Raw genomic sequence first — 22672 nt, forward strand, 5'->3', positions numbered from 1 at the left:
GGAGTGTGTTTCAACGTTCGATTCGTTGAGTTCTCCGTGGCAAATATAAATTAGAAAAAATAAATGATAATAATCATAATAAATGTTTATTAGAGTTTTGAGAGACTAATTACCAAGTTAAAAGTAGAACAAGTGTTTAGTCTAAAAAATAATAAATATATTATAATAAAATATAATTATCTACGTCGACTTGAAACCAGAAGACATTGAAAAAGGGAGAACGAACCTCATATTATATTAGGTTTTGAATTGGACTACCAGTCAAGTGATGCCGCAAGACCATCAAATGATGTAACTTTCAAACGATTATTGTATTAAAATATGTCGGTAAAAAAACAAAATTGATAATTTACAAAAATATAAAAAATCAAAATCAATTATTTTTAAGAAATTAAAATAAAATCTTATAAAAATATAAAAATTTCAAAACGTATTCAAGCTTAAAAGTTAAACACAGACATATTCTTCGTTGAAGTTATCAGAGATAATACACATACATATAGAAACTCGTACATGCTTATGTTTCATCATATTTTCTGCATAAAAACGCATTCAATTCAACAGCTCAACATAAATATATTTATTATTCCTTCCGATTTTTCTTTGACACTTAGCTTTCTCCGCCCCCTCTTTTTTTTTCTTCCCTTAGACGTTTAAAATTTTGTTCAAAAGTTATTATTTAACTTTCTGTTATACCTTTCACTATTATATCAATTAATATTTTATATATTTATTTTATACAAAAATTATTAATAAGGATAGAGTTATAAAGATTACTTACAAATCATATAAAATATTAATAAAAATAAACAAAATAAATTATTAGTGTAAAAAAATGTAGGAGTAACAATTTTGCTATGTTTATTTTATAAAATTAATGAAAAATATTTTCTTACAATTTTATTTTTAATAAATAATTTTTTGTGTAGAGATGATAAATAAGATATTAATGAATATAATAGATGAAAACTACTTTGCTTATTCTTTTAACATTTAAGGCTTGTTTAGTGAACAAGATAAATAAAAATGATATGATATGGAAGTTAAATAAAAAGAATAGAATAAGCGCTAATAGACACTGATCTTAGTATATACCAATATAATAAACCAGATACACTATATCACTTAACATCCTATTATATCATATATTTATTATATATACTAACTCACCTATATGTTATTTTCTACTAAATGAACATTAATTATTAAAAATAAGATTAAAAAAAATAATTTTTCATCAAATTTGTAAAATAACAATAAAAGGAAAACAGAGAGAAAATGTAATAAAAAGTTAAGTAATAATATTTTCTAAAATTATAAGTATCAATCATTTTCTTAAGTTTTGTACAGAACATTAAACATAAAAAAGAACAAAAATATTATATATTTAAAAGACTACTATCTCCATCCTAATGACTAAATTTAAATAATTATTAAATATAAATTGTATATGAAAAAATATTGTTTATACTTTAATATATTCAATGTAAATGTAAATGCAGATGTGTTAAGCATTCACCTATAGACTGGTCTTAACCAACTCAACAAAATATAAGAAATTAAATGTTTCTAGATGCTTAAATTGAAGCTTAAGAGGTGTGATTAGCAAAATCCTGATCATAATGACTGATCTGCTTGAACGTAATCACAAAGCAACGTAGAATCCAGGCAGAGGAGCTGAATTAAAATGTTTGAAAAGTATGGGAACACGATCCGTGAAGAACACAAACGTTAGACGTGCATGGGCTGCGTGGAGTCCATTCATGAGTGAGGGTTCTAAGTTTGAACATGCAATGGGGTAATGTCGACCTATTCAATTCAACACAAGCATGTAATCTCAACTCAACCGAAGGATGTCAGTGATTGCTGTGAAATATGTATAATAAGATATGACTAACATTAACATACATAAAATAAAAAGCATAATAAAAAAATAACATATGCTGAACCGCTCTTCAATTTTACACATACTTCGACCCGCTGATGCTAACCTGCACCAACTGTCGCATTTGAACAGGACAAAAGCAAGGAGTGAAATTGCATCACTCATTATAACATCAGAACCAAACTCCACATCCATCACTAAACCATCATTCAAATTTTCAGCTGCTCCATGCTCTGCAATGCCTCAGATTCCGGTGGACTCTTGTCGCTCTTGTTGCTCTCCTCGGTCTCCTCAGTTTTAGCCGGTAGCTTGTCTTCCAGGCTAGGGGCACTCACAGTTGGTGGGTCGCCTCTTTGGATGGGAACCGGTTCATCTTTTGGGACCGGTGGAGCAGCAAATACTGGAACGGCTTGTCGTATTGTGACCGGAGGAGCAACCCGTACAGGAGGAGCTCGTAGTACTTGATGGGACACTGCAGCGGCTGGTGGTGGTAGGGGAGGTGGAGAGAACACAGGTATTGCAGTCCTTATAGTCACCGGAGGAGCAATCCCCTGGCAGGGTGGTCTCATTTGTCGAATGGGGACATAAGGTGCTGCTCCTGCTGCGGGGAACTTAGGGCGACAGATCCCTCGGATTTCTGGTGCAAAAGAATGTGGTGGCATTGCAGAATTGTCACTGGCAGCTGCTGCTGCTGCTGCTGAATGCCTGCTTCGAGGTGCTGCCTTTTGGCAAATTAAGGGAAGTATCTTTGATGTTGCCGCAGGTGGAGGCTGAGGGCTAGTTGGCCTGGGATTTTGAATCTGAAACTTCTTTGGAAATGGAATTGGAGCATTTGGATTTGAGATTGACATTTTTTCCTTCAGTCGGTAGTTCAGTAAAGCCCGGGCTATAGTGATCTGTTCTAGTTCGTCGTTGTTCTCCGGCTCATTTGAGGAGCTTGCAGTTTCTTTTGCCACTGTCAAGAAAGAAAACTACAGTCAATTCATATTTAATCAATTAATGGATCTTAAAACCATAGTTCTCAATCATACAGAACAGCACAGAGCAACCAAGCTAAAAAACATTATAGTGGCATGGCAGTTAGAAGATGGTAATATACCAAAGATTATGGATACGATATAAATAATTTATACAACACATTTTTAAATACTTGGAATATAAAAACTGCCCAAAATTGAAGACATTCAATTTTTAATCAGTATAAGTTTTAGTCTAGATACACAATCACACTCAACCTAAGACGCAAGAAACAAGTCATAATCAAACACAGTAAATTGAAGCAGGAAAATTAGCGTGGCTGGAATTAGAATAGTGGCTGGGAACATGTTGAACCTGAGCAAATAACAGATAAAAATGTGCAACCAGTTCCAATTATCTAAAATGTTTGGGTGCATGCCAGTCTATCTACCCAAACGAAAAAAATTAGTCAATTAAGCAACAAGTATAATAAAAAAGAAAGTGGGAAACAAAGTGACAGAGTAAAAACATAGTAATTGAGGCTAGGCTGCCCTCAAACAGGCCCGAAATGGCTGGAAAATACTTGCACTTCTGGAAGATAGTTGGAAAGAAACTGAGGTGTGAACAGAACAGGTGGGGGGATTCTAACCATAAAACATGGATTTTGTCCCTAGAGTCGCAAGTGGTACAGGTGCAATTTTGTGTCCAGAAGGCTGTAATATCGACTACAATAAGTAGCCAGGGGCCACCCCACCCCACATTGCTGCTAGAGTAGTACAATTTGCTGGTATTAAGTAGCCTGCTTAGAAATAACTTGGATAAAAACACAATGAAGAAAGGTAGTTTAGAGAGGCACATAGCCACTTAAAACTATCTGAATATAATATTGTGTCTTTCAAAGTAAAGTCACATGGGATGAGGACAAATAAGTACATGGCATTTGGGTGGCTTGTTAATCATTCATTTGTTGATAATGCATCGAAGACGGTTTTAGCCTTTACCATGGACAAGTTGGGGAAGTACATGAGAATATTTGGGAGACAGTTAGTACACTCCTCAGCAGTTCAATGACATAAAAATTTCAGCCTGGCTAACTAGCCACATTTCTTACAATAATTGATAAGAATTAGGGAAACAGGACTGTGCAAGGAATTGCCACTGTTCCATTTCGTTGTATTTTGAGGCTATAATAATCATAGGACAAATTGATGTAAAGTTCCATATCTTTTTACATGAAAGAGCAATATCCAGACAGAAGCTAGCTAGCCACTTACATTGCTTTAGGGAGGACCAAGCTGCCATAGCTGCATTTTTCTCTGCTTGTTTCTTATTCTTGGCAGGTTCACCAGTAAACATAATTCCAGCTAATTCTACCGTCCCAGTAAAAACAGGTAAATGTCCTAGGCCTGACCTGAATGTAAAGTACTGCGGCAATGGAGCCCCTACCCTTTGTGCAATTTCCTGCAAGAGGTTCTTGTATACTCCCGTTTCATCCTAAATATTTTTTGCAAATGGTAAGCAAAACAACATGAAATCACCAATGACACAATTAACATATGCCAAACAAAGCAAACAATAACCATCTTAACGATGATAACAAAGTCATAGAAAGAATGATGCCCCTAGAATGTGCATAACATAGAGAAAACATGGAACCCTACACATTCTACTTCGAAAGACATGACGAAGGTCAAAGACTGGTAGCGTATAGACAATTAAGATAATTTAATTAATAATAAAAAAAAAACATGCACTCAATTATTCTGTCTTCCTCTTTCCTTTCACACAGCCAAATTGACATAACAAAAAAGGTGCAGTTCAACACAAAAACATGTAATTTAGAAACTCACAAAAAGCAAACTTTTTTTTTTTTTGCAAAATGAACAACAAGAGAGTGAAAAGTTCAACCCCTTTTAGGAAACAAATATCACAGACTCGTTTACTATAAAAACCAGCATACCCTTCCTCCAACAGCAAAATCAATTAAAAAAATCAAACACTTCCATCATAAACACCATTGCACAAACAACCCTAAACGAAACAACAGCCACATTCACAAGGCAAGGGCAGTTCTGTCATTTCGCAAGGCTAAGTCGCCGACAAAAGCAGAACAGAGAGAAACAGGGTTAGAGAGAGAAACAAAGCTAGAGAGAGAAACTGACGAGGATTCTAGCGGCGAGGGAGTGAGAGGGAGCACGGTGAGAGAGGGAATTGAGTGCCACCTCAGCCGCAGAGTGTTCTGCTTGACGGAGAGTGGAGCAATAGTGAGGGCTCTCGAAGATCTCGCCGTTAAAGTTAACGGTGGCCTTGAAGCGCGGCGCGTGATCGGGACCTTCCCGAATGCACGTGTAGGAAGGGAGGTTGAAACAGCTTCGCTGTGCCAGCTCCTGAAGCTGGTTCTTGTACATTTTCCTCTCTCTCTCTCTAACCCCAACCGCACTTTCTCTCTCTCAAGAAAGTGGGCCTACACTGATCCGATCCACCCCGTCGCCGCCGCTGACGGAGAATTAGCTCCGGCCAAATCGTGGGCTTGCTCCTTGTAGGGTTTGGAAATGAGAGAAGCTTGAAGCCACAGCAGCGGCACGGAGAACAGAGAAGAGAGAGAAAGTGTAAAAGAAAAGATGGAAGATGAAGAGTTAGGAGTTAGAGAGAGAAGAAAGTAAGATAGGAGTTAGGAGTAAATTTATTTTATGATTATTATTAAATTAAAATGCAGTTTTATATTGAAAAAATGAAAAGCTTATTTATTGCGTTGGTGCTGGGAGTCAACTCAAACGTTTGGGTTCACTTTTTCTAATGTTTTTGTTTAGTGATAATAATAATTTGCTATTTTTTTTTTCTTTTTAATTGATGGGTGGGGTGCAACTTGTTAATTGTTTTTTGATTAAAAAGTAGTAGCAGTAGTGTATATGGCTTTCTCATTGATTTTTCTTTTCTCTCTTTTGTGTTGAAATGAGATGCAATGATGCTGAGAGACAATTAATGAAACGCGTAATGGAATTGAATTGCATTTGAGCCTTTTTTTAGTGGGAGCCAGACACCAAATCCTGCCCAGTATTTACTAACTGCAAACGCTCATTAATGCAACCTATGTATTCTTATTTCTATTTTATTTTATATACATATAATTTACCATTTTTTAACCTCCATTTAATCATTCTTTATTCAAATATAATATTTAATATTAAATTATAAATTGACAGACATAATTCTAGCCTGATGTATTTGTATTAAATACTTATAAATTTGCCTTATATGATCTTCTAAGATTCAAATTTTATCTATATTATTTTCAGTTTTATTTATTCAATACATTATCGTCAAATTTATTTACAAAAAATAAATACATAATTTATCACAATCAAGAAAAATGATTATATCTATTTTATAAATACTTATAATATTAATTAAAATGTGACATGTTAAATAAATAAATACATTTATGTGATATATATATATATATATATATATATATATATATTAAATATGTCGGTTAAAGAAGTAATAAATAATATTTTCAAATTACATTATATTATAATGTATTAAAATTAAGGAGAGTTAATGTATTTTTATGTTTTTCAATGGAAAAAAAAAACCACTGTCCTTGCTTGTTATCGTTATTCTAATTTTAATATATAAATAATTTTCCATATAAAAAAATAATTAAGTTATCAAAATTGATAAAATATTTCATCAATTTATATTATATTTTAAAAATACGTGTGATATTGAATAGTTAAATTAATAATTTATAAATTAAATAATTTAATTTTTGTGCGCTGTGAGTATATTTTTTTCACATTATGAATATTAAATTTATATTAATTATTATATAGGACAATAAGCGTTATATATAAGAACTTATTATGTCAATATACAAAAATTACATTATTAAATATTTAAATTAAATTATATTAAATTAATATATATATATAAGTAAAAAATAATTGTCTTGTTATATAAATCTTATAATAAGTGAGAAAATAAAATAATTTATTTATAAATGTATATTTTTAATTTAATGCCTGTTTTTATAATATGTGCAATAACAATTTATTTATAATAATTTTAATTATAAATTATAGAATGTCACAAAAATTAGTGTAAATGGTATAAAATATTAAAATTTTAACAAAAACTTATTGTTTACTAATCTTTGATTATATGGAATTGGACATATATTAAAAAATTATGTATTTAATACAGTAAAACCTCGTTAACGAAACGATGAACTTTTTATGTTGTAGTCATCTAAAATATTTTTCTTTTATTAATTTGTTTAGTGTGCATTTAATATTAAAAATAATTTTTATTTTTTAAGAAACTATATATTTTTTTATTTTTCATGTAAGCATTTTATTACCTTAGTACCAACTAACCCATATTTTGCACACGAACACTAAATTACTAGTTATATTCAAAATCAATTATAGTGCAGTAAAATAATATTTGACTATATTCAGCATTTAAGTAATGTATTAATATTTTTTATTAAAAACATCAACTATATTATCATATTTTTAATATAATAATTTTAAATTACTTAATTAACACGTGTCTTGTATTTAAACAGATTATCTGTGATTATGACACAGATTACAACTAATATTTGTTGGTTGAGAAAAAATTGAATGAAGAAAAATTAAGAAAAGGAAAGGAGGTGAGATTTTATTTTATTTTTTTATATATAAATGAAGGCTTTCCATTTATTTAATCTTTTAGTTTTGGGTGTATTTATTTAACTTTTAAAAAAATTTATATAATTATAAATTTTTAACTAAAAACATATTTATAGCGAAATTTTTATTTGATACAAATTTTTTTATAATATTTTATTTTTATTTTATCTTTTCATTTGTCTAAGTAAGTTCCTTTAACTCGTTTAAATAGCAATTTTTTTAATTAATTTTTCTTCTGCATATAAATCTACAACCATAATTAAGATTTTAATTAGTATATTCCAGTGTAAGGACAATTCATAAATAGATGTTTTAACTTTCAGAGATTCTGTTTTCTACAATTCTCTCATAATTATAAACAAATGTATAGTTTTGTATAAAAAATAAACCTTTGCACTGATTTTTTTTTTTTAACAAAATGCTTTTTTGTAGTTTTAATGAAACGGGTGGAATCTAATTATGTTTGCATTAATGCCTAAAACCTATCATTCTCTAACCTAATTGCATTTAGGTAAGTGTGCTAGGATTCAATCATAAAATAAATAAATAATCGAGTAACGCATTTTTAGCAAATCAGGGAAACCCACCAAAGATATTTCAAATTCAATTAATTTGGACCACTTTTCATCACAATTGTATGCTTGTTCTTTAACATGTATTTAAAGTGCACTATAGAAATTAATGAATAAAATTTTTAATTACAGACTACAATATTTAATATTATCACTATATTAACTTGTATGATTAGAAAAATTAACATGTATCAATTATTATATTAAAAAAAATCATTTACTACAGACAATAATATCAATTGTTAGGATATATTCTATTAATATATTCTTATTTTAACAAAAAAAATATTTTGATATAAACTTGAATGTTTACGCTATCAATAATATCTATTATACCAACAAATACTCTTATTATTAAAAATACTAATAGAATATTGTATTAATTAGTTTAAACATTTAAAATTTATACTAACAGCATCAGAAAAAATTGATTCTAACAGCTTAATTTTCATTAAATAAAAATGATATTGAAAAAATATTTCAACACTTGATAATTTTATTCGTTGATAAATAATATGTTTATATATTATTTATTAGAAAAAAAATTATACATTCATATTTTAATATGATAAATACACTATTTAATAAAATTATTTTAAAATATTTGAAATTGACTATAAAAACAAAGTTAACAAAATTGTAAAAGTAATGCATGTCCCATGTGAGTTAATAAAAGCCTTAGTACACATTTGAACTGGGCATAAGAATTGTAAGTTTAACCTTTAATCTGACATTTGCTTATAAAAATATTAAAATAACCCATTAACTATATAACATGTGATTAAACTATTAGTAGAACAAATAATTATATAAAGCAGAACTTAATAAAATGCAAAAAGTTGTTGATAATGTTTAAACTTAGAACATAAGAGAAATTTGATGGTAAAATATAGGTGGTGGGGGTGGTCATGATTGTAAAACAGTAACAGAGGCCTTTGCTTTATGATAATGGTGTAAATAATGGAAGAGGCACTGAAGGGTGAAGGACCCAATAACAGGTCACGTGATATGAATTAGTGAGATAATTATGCTGTGTTTTATTTTCTTCAGCATGGTGGCCTCCACACTACACACTACACACTACACACACTCCTCTGTTTTAAATAACAGAGGATAGTTATGTTAAGTCAGAGCAAGACCATGTTGTTTATAAATGTAATAAATTTATTAAACTGTGTAAATGTTTAAATATAAAATTGATGTGAAAGAATTTAATATATAGTATAAATATAAAGCACTAGGCCTCATTATGATGGTGGAGTTAAGTGGGGAACATAACTTTTTCTAATCTCCGAAATTGGTGAATAGTGGCTTTGACAATTTGGAGGCACCGAATCCACAATGTAAATGATGAAAGAGGCTTTGGGGAGGAAAAGCTTTGTTCTTATTTATTATTTTTTTCCCCACCCAACTAAATTGAACGCACCTTATCATCATTCATATCCATGCATTTAATGGGGCATCATATTTTGGTACACATGCCATGACATTGCATCAAGAGCATTGCATATATGTTCTCAATTTTAAATGTTATATGGTCAATTTTTTAGAGAGGAAAACATCCACAATTTGACGTTTTAATTTTTTTATTTTAAAATTAGAATAATGTTTGAAAGCAAGTGTACAAAATTGATACTTTTTGTGAAAAGTTTAAGACACATGAGAAGTCTAAAATACAGAGAAGACTTGAGAGGTAAATCATATCTCTCTCGAACAAAGATGACTCAAGAGATATCTTTTAATGAAAACTAGCAAATCATATAAACAATTTTAAATATTACATCCAACTCAAAATCTTTTTTATCAATACATTTGAATATCATTCTTTTCTTAAATTCACCTCTTCTAGAAATGGTTATTTGAAGATTCTGAAATAGTATTAATCGCGAAAAATAGGTTATCCCATTTGAAATAAAATACAAGTCAAATATGATGACAGTACACTTCGAATAATGTGCTAATACACTAAAGTAGAAAGACAAAAAAAGTTTTTCATGAAACAGTGTCGTGTTTTCACAAAAAGAGAAAAAACAGGAAACACAAATATTTCATATATTTGAAAAATAATTTGTACAACAGTCAAAACAAACTGAGAAGCAAAGACAAAGATAAAACAATGACATCATATGCGTTTAATAAAGGAGGAAAACATTCACCTCACAGTAAACATTTAAAAAACACAGCGTTTACTTTCATGAAATTCTTAATAAATATGAATAATATTCATAAATATAAAAGAAATGTGTGAAAAAAAAGAGACCAATATTATAATATTTTTTTCATTTTTTTATCTTTGCTATGTATAGTTAATTTCTATACACTCTGTAAAATTCACAGGGAGTAGTATTTTGTTATTATTGTCTCCCATTAAATACACAACATTTAAAAAAAAAAAACCCTTGAGGTGTGAGCAAGCCAATAGAATTTTCTTTGTAAGCTGCAGATTACGATATAGTGAAGAAAATTCATATTTATTGTGTTGGGGACTAGTAAAAATTTTCAATAATTAGAGACTTTATCAATACATATCCTTTTTTTTTTTTGTTTTTTATGTTTAAAACCCAATCAGTTTTATTTTGTTGTTTTATCTAACTTGGGCTTGTTTCATAAATAAAGCGCTTAAATTCCATTGAGAAGTGACTACAAAAAGTGTAAAAAAACTAAAATGCAAAGGACTTAAACTAGTGTAAATATACCTAATTTGACTTGGAATGGTTGAAATTTGCGACTTAAAAGATCTCAAAGCTACAATAATGTCATGCTTAATTCAACAATTATGCTTGTATTATTCTTACATGTTAATAGCACACATTTCTAAAATATTACACACACACACATTTTTGTAAAATTGTACGATATCCTTAAAAATACTAAAATAAATTATGTAGAAGAGAGATAAGTATATTTTTTAAAACAAGTGTAATTAAATCTTTATTTTGGTATACATATATAGGCCAACCCATCAAATTAACTGTTTTTTTATGTATCTATTATCACTTTTATTTAATATTTTATAGAAAATAATTTATTATTAATATGATTATAAAATAAATAAAAAATTTATTTTAAACAAAGCTCGCTTAAATGAGAGTGACAATATACACATTCGAACTTATATGGATGGGCTGAGTTTAATAACATATAAATTTTTTATACAAAAATATATTTATTGTTAATATAATTTTACTATTAGTAGATGTTTATTTTCAGTCTTAAAAATTGAGTTAACATATTTCAATTTTATTTATATATTCAAATTGTTTTTATATTTTATGTTTATTAATTGCATTTGTTATTTCCAAGTACTTTTGCCCCGTCTTTCTCCGTCTTTGATGCATCCTTTCATTCATCTCAAGAAAAGGGGGAAGTTGCATTAAGTAAGGGTGGACCAGTATTGAAGAAAAAAATTATTGATAAGTTTTCTTGTACAATTTCATAAAAAAGGCACACCGTAAAGTTAAACCAAGAAAGTAGAATCGTAGTGGTTGTTTATGCATGTACACCTCACTTATTACATTTTTTTTTATATTCGATATAATAATATTTTACGATAAAAATGTACTATTTTAAATATTTAATTTTAGTTTTGAGAATTGAGATTGACAAAACTATTTTTATTATCATATAAGAATTATCAAATTATGTTGTAAATTTATGATGGCACTGACTGACTTTTTCTTTCTCCCAATGGATTTCTCTGTTTATTTAATTTTACAATAATTATAATATAAATGATTAGTTGCATGAAATTGTGTATGCGAATATTTGTTTTCAAGAAACATTATGGGAGGGTGAGAATGGATGGACTGGGTTGCAGCATTGAGCATTTGCAGAAGACAAACACACACTTAGGGGTTTCTTCTGCGAGTGCTCAATGGTATCTATTCTATCGGCTCCCCAAATACAAGTTGCCATATTATTAGACGCACAAAAATCAGATAAGCAACGACTTTATTTCGTGTAACAGCCCTTAAAACTGATAAGGGCCTGAATTTGACAATACATAAAATTGATAATACTGGATTTAATTCCGTGCTATACATAAAACTAATTTTATTAATAATAAAAATTATTATTGGAGAGAAAAGTTTGAAGATATGGACAAAATAATAGTCAAAATTAAAATTGATATTTAATTTTGCAAATTGAGGATTGGTGATAGAAGTTTGCATTTATGTATATATAGATAACAATTTAACATGGAAGATTTTATTAAACAAAAAGAATATTGAAAAATAATACATTTTGTAGGAATTATATTGAATAAAAAATCATCATACATGTTTACAGCATTTGCATGGAAATCACCATGAAAAGGGGCTAGCTCCTAGTAAAAATATTTCATTTTCTACATCTTTTATCCATTGACAAACATGGTTGCAAGTCTTTATCGCCAAGGCCTGCAATACTCAATTGTGCAAAAACATTTCAAAATTCATCCAACGGAAGTGGCACAAACATAAATACTCAATTATGAATCTATACTTAGGCACTGATAGATAACACAGGAGAGACGGGATCGTTCACAATATTAATAAGATAATCAAAATATCCTAGAAACAAGTAAAAATTGCACCTTGTCTGCAAGGGGATCAAAGGCAGCATAAAGCTCAAAATCCTGTGTCACCCAACAGAGAAGAACTGCCATAAAATGAAGATCCTGTGAGTTTCATCCAAATTCAATTGGTTTGTCTTTTATTCCATCAAGAAGAATACTGATAACACACTTTTGACATGCTTTTTCCAACATATTTTATTTGGTAAAATTAATTTAGGAGACATCAAATCATGTGGCTTCACTCCCTTTTTAGTGGAATTCAGGCAATAAAAAAAATGTTTTGCCAGTATTTCTCTTGGCATAAATCTCAAAAATATCTCATGGTGAACAAGCTCAATCTCTCCATAGTCTAAAAATACCATTAAAGCTTAATATTGAGAAAAGGCCATAAATAAAGCATGAATTCATACACTCCACCCCCATTTCTCCCTGCACCAGAAAAGAGTTGCATCAACCCATAATTGCAGACTCAAATATAACAAATATGCAGATTTTGGATATAATTCTAAAACTTATATTTAATATAAGGAAGAATAAGGCCCTTTTTTGTTTTGTTTGGAGTTTTCCCCAACCTATACCTAAGGGCTTCCTGCCTTTCAAGGGCTAGAAGAGACGAGGCATGGAATCCGATCTAGAGATAAAGCAGAGCCTACTTTCTGAATAAAAGAATTTACCAAAGGCTATTAATCTCGCTATCGAGTCGCCCTAACGGAGAACTCTAACTGAACTTTGGTAACCATAGATGTTTAGATAACCAGCACAAAATTACTTGGAGAAAACTGTTTTTTGAAAGAATTAATTTTGCATAAGTTTGTGAAAATGAATCAGTTTATCTGCGCATTGCTAAGTACAAGTACCAAAAACATATAAAAGTTAAAATATTATAAAGGATGCAAATTTGGTAACGTCATGATAATGTGTCATTAAAGTATTTTGGCTTCCTGCTGAATGTGGGATTCACAAAACCAAATGTCACAATGCATTATGTCATTTCCATATCCATACAAAATGGCACAGTGCAGAATCCATTTCAGACAGAAAATCACGCAGTGCACACACACGCTATGAGTATGAGCTATTAAGTATGAATCACAATATTTATTACCGTAGTTTTCATCTCTCCTAAATTGAGTTTTGTGTGGCCAAATTCCTTTGGCATGCATGGATGCAAAAAGCTTCTGGTAAGCTCTATACAGTCTGCATCAATGAAGACACGTTAAACTTCTGACTAGAATAGATTTGCATAAAGAAAATGAAAAAAAGGAAAAAAAATAAAATCCAGGACAGTGAAAGGCATAAAAAGTGAACAAGTGGCAATTACAGTTAATACCTTTTCTGCTGCTGAGGTGTGTTAATTGATGATGAAAACTCTGAAGAGAGATATTGATCCAAATATATACTGCGGTATATGAAATGCCACAATCCAGCAGGACCCCCAGTGCCAGAATTTGGTTCCCTAAATCTTTCAGGAGAATCTGGTGGAGGCATGTGCTGGCCCAAATGAGATGATCCAGAATGAGGTATAGGTGGCAGATCCTCAACATGCATTCCACCGTTTAGCAAGGATCTCTGAACTTCACTGAGGACACTAGACTTCAAAAGGACCATCTCGATGCGAATCCTACAAATAGCATGAAAATTTCTTAATCGAGACATAAGATCTTCTTGTAAAGTTAATGTATGCACTACCTCCACTAATAGCATGGTTGGATTTTAAACCATCACTTACCTGCAATCCTTAAGATGATAAAATGCATCTGAACTAGTGGTTAGCAAGATCAAATATGTGTCAGCCTGTCAAATAATTATATAAAATAATGTTATCTAAGTTTAATGTACAAAATATAACTGTGCCAATGATGTATTACAATCTGACTCACATCAAAGAAATGGATATAAGCATACAAAAATGCTGAAGGATTATATCTTGGCAAGCAAACTGGAGAAAAAGATTCTGACATCCTGCATAATTATAGCCAACAAAATATAATAAGAAAGTGAGAAACAGAATGGTAAGGGAAAGACATCCATTTGAAACAATTTTCTAAAGAAAAGAATTAAGCTGTTTTCCTGTTTGAATGTTCAATAACAACAGGAAATGAGCAAGACTGATATTTAGATAATGTTAGAGCTAACTGAGAATAGAGCTGTAAATCACCAGAATATTGTCACCCATCTAAAATTCTGGTCATTGTATAATAGAACAAAATTCTAAACCTTGGTCACTGAAACTTCGGGCAAAACTATACATAGATACTTAAATTTCTTTCAGAAATACATTTTTGAGAAAGACTCAGACAAGCAACGCTAAAAATTTTCTAATTTAGGAATATTAATAGCTTAAGTAGTTAATAGTCCTAATTGGAATATCTTTTTACATCAACTTTTCATAAATCATAATTCACTTCATAAATATCGCTAAAAGAAAAATCAGTGTGCTTCCAACATCCATTACCAAAATAAAGAAGCACTCAAACCTCTAATGAATGAGTAAATTATACCACTGAACCATCTGTGAGACTGACAGCTCTCTGAAAAATAAAATATGGACCACTCTACTTGCCTGAAGGATTCAGATGACATGACAAATTTGGCCAGCAGCAGCATATCATCAGGATGAAGGGAAGCTTTCTGTGCACCGACAAGACTGATCACCTGCACTCAGCATTCAAAGTGTTACTTTAAGTCAGTATATAAAAGGACAGATTACAGAATCAATTAGAGTCTAACCTTGTGCCTGCACATCAGTATAGAAAACAAAACACCTGAATCAGCAATGTCTTGCAAGATAGCTCCCGCAGCTTGCCTTGTTGCATATGCAAGAGGAAGACAAGTATAGGCATGAAGAAATGTAGCTGGGTTCCTGACATGATCAGACAAATAACAGTATTTACTACCAAAATATAAAATAGAGAACATCGGAAAACTGAACATGCTAATAGCAGGTAAACCAACCAACTGAAAGAGTGAATTAGTGAAGAGAAGACAATGTCTGTTCCGCCAAGCAAGGGTGTCATATCGAATTTTGGATTCTTCTCAAAACATCTGTTTACTGATTTTGTAAGTATAACAAGCATCTGCACATATATTAACAACAAGGATGTCTCATATATCCATCAAAACACGAGGAGTCCATTTGAATAACTAAAAGAAGCAATAGTTATTTGAAAAGCACAGAAGCTCGCATAATGAGCAAGCAGATGAATCCATAAAATTTTACAGTGCATCTCAATTATACCTGACCGTAAATCAGCTCCAACTGCCCCCTTAATGATTCATAAGGTTCTTCTGTGGAGCTGATGCAGACTAAGTAGATTGGTCCTTTCACAAGAAAAATCACCTACACCATGATTTTAAATCAAATCAGCAATCTCCAAGCCTTGAAACATTGTATTGGTACAGCAAGACATGACAGATAAACAGACTCTTTCCCAAGTTTTCGAAAGGTCACACAACCCATGCAGGGAAAAAAAGAATCTGGCATGGCAAAGCAGCAATATCATTTTGGGAGTAGTTTGAAATTATGCACTATTTGGGTAGAAAACCCCTCTTCCTCCTAAGCACTAGTTACATAAGGCAGCAGGTCACCAACAAAAAAGCAAGGATAGCGACTAAATGTCATTTACACTTTAAAGCTAAGAAGCAATTAAAATATAATTTGGCTTAACAAGATGTGAGGGGTCTAGGAGCTGGTTTTCAATTCAGGAAATGCTCAAATGAAACATACTGTTCAAGCACAAAAACATCAAAGGAGAAGAACATATGACAGACCTGATGCTTTCCAGCCCTCACCAATTTGATAGAGTCACCCCTGAAAACAGAAATCGAAGAGTCCATTGGAAAATTATACTTATATATGCAGTCTGTGAAACACAGTAAAGGAATAGTAAAGAACTACGGATGGTATTTAGTTGACCAGAAAAAGAAACAGCCACAATACCCGTTCTCAACAAAGGAAATGATTGCTTGCAAAGTTGCTGAAAACCCTGCAAGCCTGTGTTCATCTCCATACCTAGAAGGAAATAAATCGCATAACAAGAATATTACAAGAAGTTTAAGAGACATTAATTTCATCCCTGAAATCGGCATCATCAGTCAATTTGGTCATTAACATTAGAAAAGGCAAATTTAGTACCACACTACAACAACTATCAAACAATTCATTACTCGAAATTGGCAGCATCAGTTAATTCGGTTTTCAACATTGCCCATTTGATCAATTTGGTCTCAAATTTTAACAATCATCAATCAAATTCGTCTTTGATGTTAGCGACCGCATTAACTTGCGCCTACTAAAGTCAGGAACTAAAGTAACTAATATTTGACAAAATCAGGACTAAATTATTTATTCATAATGCTAAGAACCAAATTCACCGGAAGTTAAACTCTAATTTGTTTTCTTAGTAATTTTAAAAAATAAATCGACAGGTAATACTAAATTAATGTTTTACTTGAAAATTTAAGGATGCAAATTGACGAGCGGACAAAGGCAAAGAAGCACTAACCTAGAATATATAGGTTTGCCAGAATGACTGAGAATAAAGAAATGCTTCTTCCTTTTCCTCCATGATATGGAAGCATCATCCTGCACTTTATTCATTAATAAACAGAACATAATATTTAACAGTTATTCATCCTCATAGAGTGTGCGTACTAAAATCACCGTACATACCTCGTCGAGATGCCGTTTTCCAGGAATCCAAGAATGGTGGGAGTCGGAGATTGAGATTGAATCGATTTCAATCCTCGCATCCTCCTCTATTTCTTCATGCTCAATCTCAATTTGAGAATCGCTGGTGGCACTGGTGCTGCCTCTTTCGCCGACGTAACCACTACTGCTAGGGCTGGATAGCGCATCGTCCGAAGCAAGTTCGATAGCATCCCTAATCTCTCCCTCTCTCTCGTCGTCGATCATAGTGATGAATGTAGAGAGAGAGAGAGAGAGAGAGTAATAGGGTTTTGAAATTGTGGTTGCTACGGTGCCTGTCTGCCAGTCGGTGCTTGTCTAGACTGGGTCTGACCGGTAGCTGCAGTCAGCGGACGTTCGCCTGCCGACCCGCCACGAACTGCAATTTCCGGGCCGGGCTTTCACACTTTCTCGCAATGGCCCAGGCCGTTTGACTTAGCAACACTCTATGCACTATTCTACGATAGGCTATCTTGCTAGTATTTGCATGACAAAAAAAAAAAAACTGTATTTGATATATAATTTAATATTTTAAATTTAATAAGTATAAGTATAACAAAAATTTCAAGAAAATATATTTTCTAATTTTTAAAAAGATTCTAATGTTGGTAAATCTAGAAATTGGTCATACGGACGAAGTAAAATTATTATATCATATTATTTTTAAATCGATAATTTATTTAAGAATATTGTTAGAATACACCCCAAATTTTTATATGTTTTAAATTTGTCTTAATGTCGTAAAGATGACTTTTTTAAGAATAAAAATAATGATTAAATTACACTTTTTTATTTGATAGATGTTAAACTACTTACTGTATTCTTATAATTTGAAATTTTAGACTTTCCTTGCTTAAAAGTTAACGTGTTTATATTTCGATTTTATCTTGTTACATGGAACAAGCTTTTCGAAGGCAGTTTTTCAATGACATTTTATCATCGATAGATAGTTTTGAAATCTTACTATCGACTGTGAGGGTCTATAAAATAAAACAAAGATTTTAGTTAGAGTTATAAAACGACATTAAAGGTGCAAAACATTCATTTTTGGTGATACTAGTTAGAAGTTATAAGAAGAGAATAAACAGCAGTATATTTTATGTATTAGAGAAGGGGAACATATTTTTAAAAATAGAAGGAAAGTTGTACACGTTGATTAGAAGAGATTTTTGGGTGTGTTGAACCCGTTTTAATTGTCCGAATGGAAACTGAATTTTTTAAGGTTTTGATAAGAATTATGAAGGACCCAGTCTAATTATCTTCTGTTCACAGTTCACACGATTCTCATCTCTCCTGGTGGCTTGGCTATAAGGCGGTCGTTGATCTAGCTTAGCCTTCCTGCTGTGCTTTTAAGCAGTAATTTTGGAATTGAATATTGGTGGGGTGGCACGAATCCGTTGAGATCACATTAATTGCCCCAAGCTCGTAGTACAGAAGACCAAGAAACAATCAAAATGTGTTTTTGAGCTCTTATTAGGGACCCTAAACGAGCTATGAGCAAGCATGGTTGAGCTATGGCCAGACATTACACATTCCCTCAATTTAGATGAGCTGCTATTGCCAATGCTATGTGTTGAGCAACCTTGGTCAAATGGTAAACTTGGTAATCTAATCAGCTTGTAATGTTTTTTTTAATGTAAAAATTTAAAATGCCAGCGATGAATGGATATTTGATGATTAGTACACATTAGTTAAGGGTGTTTGTGGTGTAGAATGATACAACCTTAAGCCGTTGGTCCCCCAAATTAACCGTATCAAAACTCAAACCCCACCACCAATCATTGAACAAACGGACCCTACCTTCCTTTCTTTGTTCCTACAACGGCCCCACCGTCCCCTCTTCTAACTTCCACTCACCATTTAGATTTTCCATTAACACACACACAACAATCCAATCCTGAAAATTAAACACAGCCACAACAATTAATTAACCAGAAACGAAATCACCAATATAGCATATATACTCTAACAAATAACATTAACATTATTGAAAAATGAAAAAGATCCTCCTTCAAGGTGAATAGTACAAAATTACAAACCTCAGGTTTCGAATTAATTACCGAAACCTCATAATCATCTCATATACGGCAACGTTATCACCAAAATAAAATAAAATAAAAACTAAAAATACATGCCAATTACAGAAACAAAAGTAGAACCCAAAAAAAGAAAAGAAAAGAAAAAAGAAGCTTCGGTTATGGTTATGGATAATATGCATAGCGTCTTCAGTCTTGAAACCCGGTTTTAGCCCAAATTGCATTTCGGACTCTACTGAGATCCCTTCCCTTAAGGGTCCTCCCCACACCTTCATGAACAGAGAACGAAGCTACCCTCGTTCTCGCTAGAAACTCATGCGGTGGCAACCTCCCACTCCTTTCAACCTCGTAACCCTCGTCCTCGTCCACCACGCTGTTCCTCCTTCGATTCTCTCTATACTCATCGCCGAGAATCTTTGACCAATCGGGGACGTTGACCGGCAGCGATGCCGGAGTTCCGGTGGAAGAGGGTTTACTGGCCAAGGAAGGGCCGTGAACGGAGCTGCGGAACTCGAGCGAGTTAACGCGGCCCGAGTTGTAAACATCTGACTCGTCGAACTCAAACGCGGAATCGGAATCCATGGTTAACGAGAACGAGTCAGTGTCCGCAGAGACAGGAAGAAAGCGATTGTTTGGTCTAGCAAAGTAGCCCTTACTGGTGGCCATTGCAAGCATGAAGATGAGGGTTTAAAATTTGAATGGCAATATGAGTGGAAGCTTCTATTGTTGCTTCCTCTGTGTCTGTGTGCTGGTTGCGTCTTCAATGGTTTTCTTTCTCTCTTTCTACTACGTTGTTGTTTATTATGGTTGCTTTGATGTGCTTTTATAAAGGGTTTGCTAGTTGCTTTTCTTTATTCTCGTTATTATGGATCGCGTGGACAAGAAAAATAAAATAAATATATTTATTATAGAAAGAAAATGCGGGGTTGCATTCTGGATAAGGTTCCATCTTCTCTGTCCTTTCTTTCTCGAGTTTCTTTCTTAATTAACGCGTATAAGAAGCTACCCATGCACCCACCCATTTTACTCTCTCATGAATATCCCGCGTCATATAATATATGTTTAGATTTTAATTAAAATTCTATAGATAGGTACCATACATGTTATGTTTTTTCTATTTTGTTGTATCATTTATGGTATTTATTAATTTATCTTTTATATTTTTTTTTCTCCCAACATGTATACATCTAAATAGAGTGAAATAAAATTCCTTTTAAATTGTAATTTTATATTCTGATATCATCTCACAGTTTCACGTGGAGTTTATCAATCTCTAACTTCGATTTAGATTTTAAAATAATAATTTTAAAAAGTATTTTTTACTAAAAAGCGTGTTAAATATTTTATCTCTTGAACTAAAATTGGAGTGATAGATTATTATTAAGGTCGTTTCTTGTAATAAACATACGTGCTTTTAGAAAAGTAATAGAGAAAAAAAGAGAATAAATTCTAAGATTAAAAAAGAAGAAAGCAAAGAAATAACGATAATGGAGCGATGGTTTTTAAAATTTTAATCATTAACTCTAATTAATTAAAATATTAACAGGGAAATTCTCAAAAATGAATATATTAACAAAATAAATGTCAATATATGAATAAAATTAATATTAATCTATGATTAATTTTGTTCTGACTTCTATATATAATTTTGTCAATTGTTTTGCGTAAAATGTGTTATGTAAAAATTATGATTAATGTGTAATGTATTAAAAAAACACATAATATTTTATAAAAAAATTCGTTAACTAAGTCATATTGGCTTCAATTGTGTTACATTATAAATATTTACAAAAGGAAAATAGTCTGTAAAGAGAGAAGCATTGAAATTAAATGGCATTGAAGTAGGAGTCTGGAATTTGGGCTCCCTTCACCGTCCCTGGTTCGTGTGAAGAAGAGGACAAATGTGGTCCTGTTTGGATGGTGAAGGATGAAGACACGTGTTAGCGAAGATATATACAGGACACGTGGCGTTCAATGGTTTGCAGAGAAAAATGGAAGGGGAATGATGGCACGTGAGATAGGAGTGTAGGACCTCATCCAACGCTCAGTTATTTCCTCCCTGCCAGCTGGCCCTCACTTTATGTTGTCCTCTCAAATGCGACACCCCATAATCTCCTTAGTTTATCGTTTCATATTTTCAGGACCACGTTTAATTAAACTTTTTTATTTTTATTTTTTAATGTGGGTTTAAATATCATATTATAAATTTTAATATGTTATTCATATAAAATGTTTGTTAAATTTATTATTATTTTTTGTTTCTTTACGTACACTTACAAAACATTCGATAGTTTTATATTTACATGTTTGATAGTTTATGATGAAATAGGATGGGTGATAATTTTATTTTTCTAAAATGGAAGAATTTTAATAAAATTTTGAGAGATAAAAAAGTGAGTTTTTTTAGTTTAGATAAATTTTAATGTTTAAATTTATGAGTTTTTAATAGAAGATAATCTAATTTGAAAGAGTTTTAAATATAAAAATTTGATGAGAATGAAAAATTACTCATCTTCATAATAAAAAAACTTAATCATATTTTAAAAAATAAAATCACCCGTAATTTAAATTATAGAAAATAAAAATACAATTAAATCAGCATAATAGTATATAATACCATAATTACTAGTTACTATCAGCTGATTGCAACATTTCATGCCACATTTTATTTACAGATAAGGATCCACATTGCATGTTAAACATTGATTATATTTTATTTTTGCCCTTTCTATGTCTTTTAGGAGTAGCTAAGGACTAAACTCTAAGGTTTTAATTTATATCCATATTCGTTATAATGTGGAATGCTTGACAGAGCATTTAACCGATGATTAATTGGAGTTATAATTTAATTGAAAATTCAGTTGCAGGGAAGCATATCTGCATGTTCATTTTAGATGAATTTGTATGCCACCTATGAAATCAACAACTCTCAAAGGGGCAACAATATTGCATCCATTGATTAATTAGTGGATCTAAGTATCGAGAATAAGAGAGCTTTAGACAAAAGAAAAGCCAAAAGCACCCAAACCAGGATCTAGAAAAAACAGGCTTCATGAACTTCAAAATAGTGGCTCTTTCTCCTTTTCTTAGAGAGATAACAAGTGGGAGTCTTATTAAGATTCCTCTAACTAGTGATGGTTATTACTTTATAAATTATTTTAGTAACCTTTATCACTTTCTCATTTTTTAACCAGTTACCGATATAATAATACCATGTGTGATGATTTGTCACATTCCATGAATAATTAACATAATCAATTCAAATAAAAGATTTTCATCTTTTTCATTTTGAGATGGA

The 22672-nt window shown here is 31.5% G+C and overlaps 3 protein-coding genes across 4 annotated transcripts; all 3 read right to left on the bottom strand.

The window, feature by feature from the left end:
- Nucleotides 1-1836: 1836 nt before the first annotated feature.
- On the bottom strand, nucleotides 1837-5498 carry LOC113857890 (double-stranded RNA-binding protein 2). The gene is made up of 3 exons (XM_027490160.1): nucleotides 5005-5498; nucleotides 4117-4336; nucleotides 1837-2840 (listed from the first exon to the last, which is right to left on the bottom strand). The coding sequence occupies exons 1-3, from the start codon at nucleotides 5248-5250 to the stop codon at nucleotides 2095-2097; spliced, it is 1212 nt and encodes a 403-aa protein (XP_027345961.1). The 5' UTR covers nucleotides 5251-5498; the 3' UTR covers nucleotides 1837-2094.
- A 6755-nt stretch (nucleotides 5499-12253) lies between these two features.
- On the bottom strand, nucleotides 12254-17812 carry LOC113858120 (vacuolar fusion protein MON1 homolog). 2 transcript variants are annotated; one of them, XM_027490600.1, is made up of 14 exons: nucleotides 17324-17812; nucleotides 17157-17236; nucleotides 16592-16663; nucleotides 16423-16462; nucleotides 15890-15991; nucleotides 15607-15728; nucleotides 15382-15514; nucleotides 15215-15306; nucleotides 14532-14613; nucleotides 14381-14445; nucleotides 13982-14272; nucleotides 13757-13848; nucleotides 12670-12734; nucleotides 12254-12493 (listed from the first exon to the last, which is right to left on the bottom strand). In XM_027490600.1, exons 1-14 carry the CDS (start codon nucleotides 17564-17566, stop codon nucleotides 12398-12400), a joined length of 1575 nt encoding a protein of 524 aa, XP_027346401.1. In that variant the 5' UTR covers nucleotides 17567-17812; the 3' UTR covers nucleotides 12254-12397. The 2 variants fall into 2 exon arrangements, 1 of the variants encoding a protein (XP_027346401.1); XR_003503335.1 differs by having other exon boundaries at nucleotides 12327-12493; nucleotides 12670-13848.
- A 1497-nt stretch (nucleotides 17813-19309) lies between these two features.
- LOC113858902 lies at nucleotides 19310-20171 on the bottom strand. The gene has a single exon (XM_027491696.1). It carries the CDS (start codon nucleotides 20047-20049, stop codon nucleotides 19564-19566), a length of 486 nt encoding a protein of 161 aa, XP_027347497.1. The 5' UTR covers nucleotides 20050-20171; the 3' UTR covers nucleotides 19310-19563.
- Nucleotides 20172-22672: the final 2501 nt, after the last annotated feature.

This window comes from Abrus precatorius, unplaced genomic scaffold (assembly GCF_003935025.1).
Source record: "Abrus precatorius isolate BTA unplaced genomic scaffold, Abrus_2018 Scaffold2, whole genome shotgun sequence".
NCBI classification, from domain to species: domain Eukaryota; kingdom Viridiplantae; phylum Streptophyta; class Magnoliopsida; order Fabales; family Fabaceae; genus Abrus; species Abrus precatorius.

Coding starts and splice junctions, on each gene's coding strand:
- LOC113857890 (XM_027490160.1), bottom strand. CDS start 5,250: ATGTACAAGAACCAGCTTCAGGAGCTGGCACAGCGAAGCTGTTTCAAC. Junction 4,337..5,004: donor CCCTCGCCGCTAGAATCCTC/GTCAGTTTCTCT, acceptor AAAAATATTTAG/GATGAAACGGGAGTATACAA. Junction 2,841..4,116: donor TTGGTCCTCCCTAAAGCAAT/GTAAGTGGCTAG, acceptor CTTTCTTGACAG/TGGCAAAAGAAACTGCAAGC.
- LOC113858120 (XM_027490600.1), bottom strand. CDS start 17,566: ATGATCGACGACGAGAGAGAGGGAGAGATTAGGGATGCTATCGAACTT. Junction 15,992..16,422: donor TGAGGGCTGGAAAGCATCAG/GTCTGTCATATG, acceptor ATCATGGTGTAG/GTGATTTTTCTTGTGAAAGG. Junction 14,273..14,380: donor TATCATCTTAAGGATTGCAG/GTAAGTGATGGT, acceptor TGCTATTTGTAG/GATTCGCATCGAGATGGTCC.
- LOC113858902 (XM_027491696.1), bottom strand. CDS start 20,049: ATGCTTGCAATGGCCACCAGTAAGGGCTACTTTGCTAGACCAAACAAT.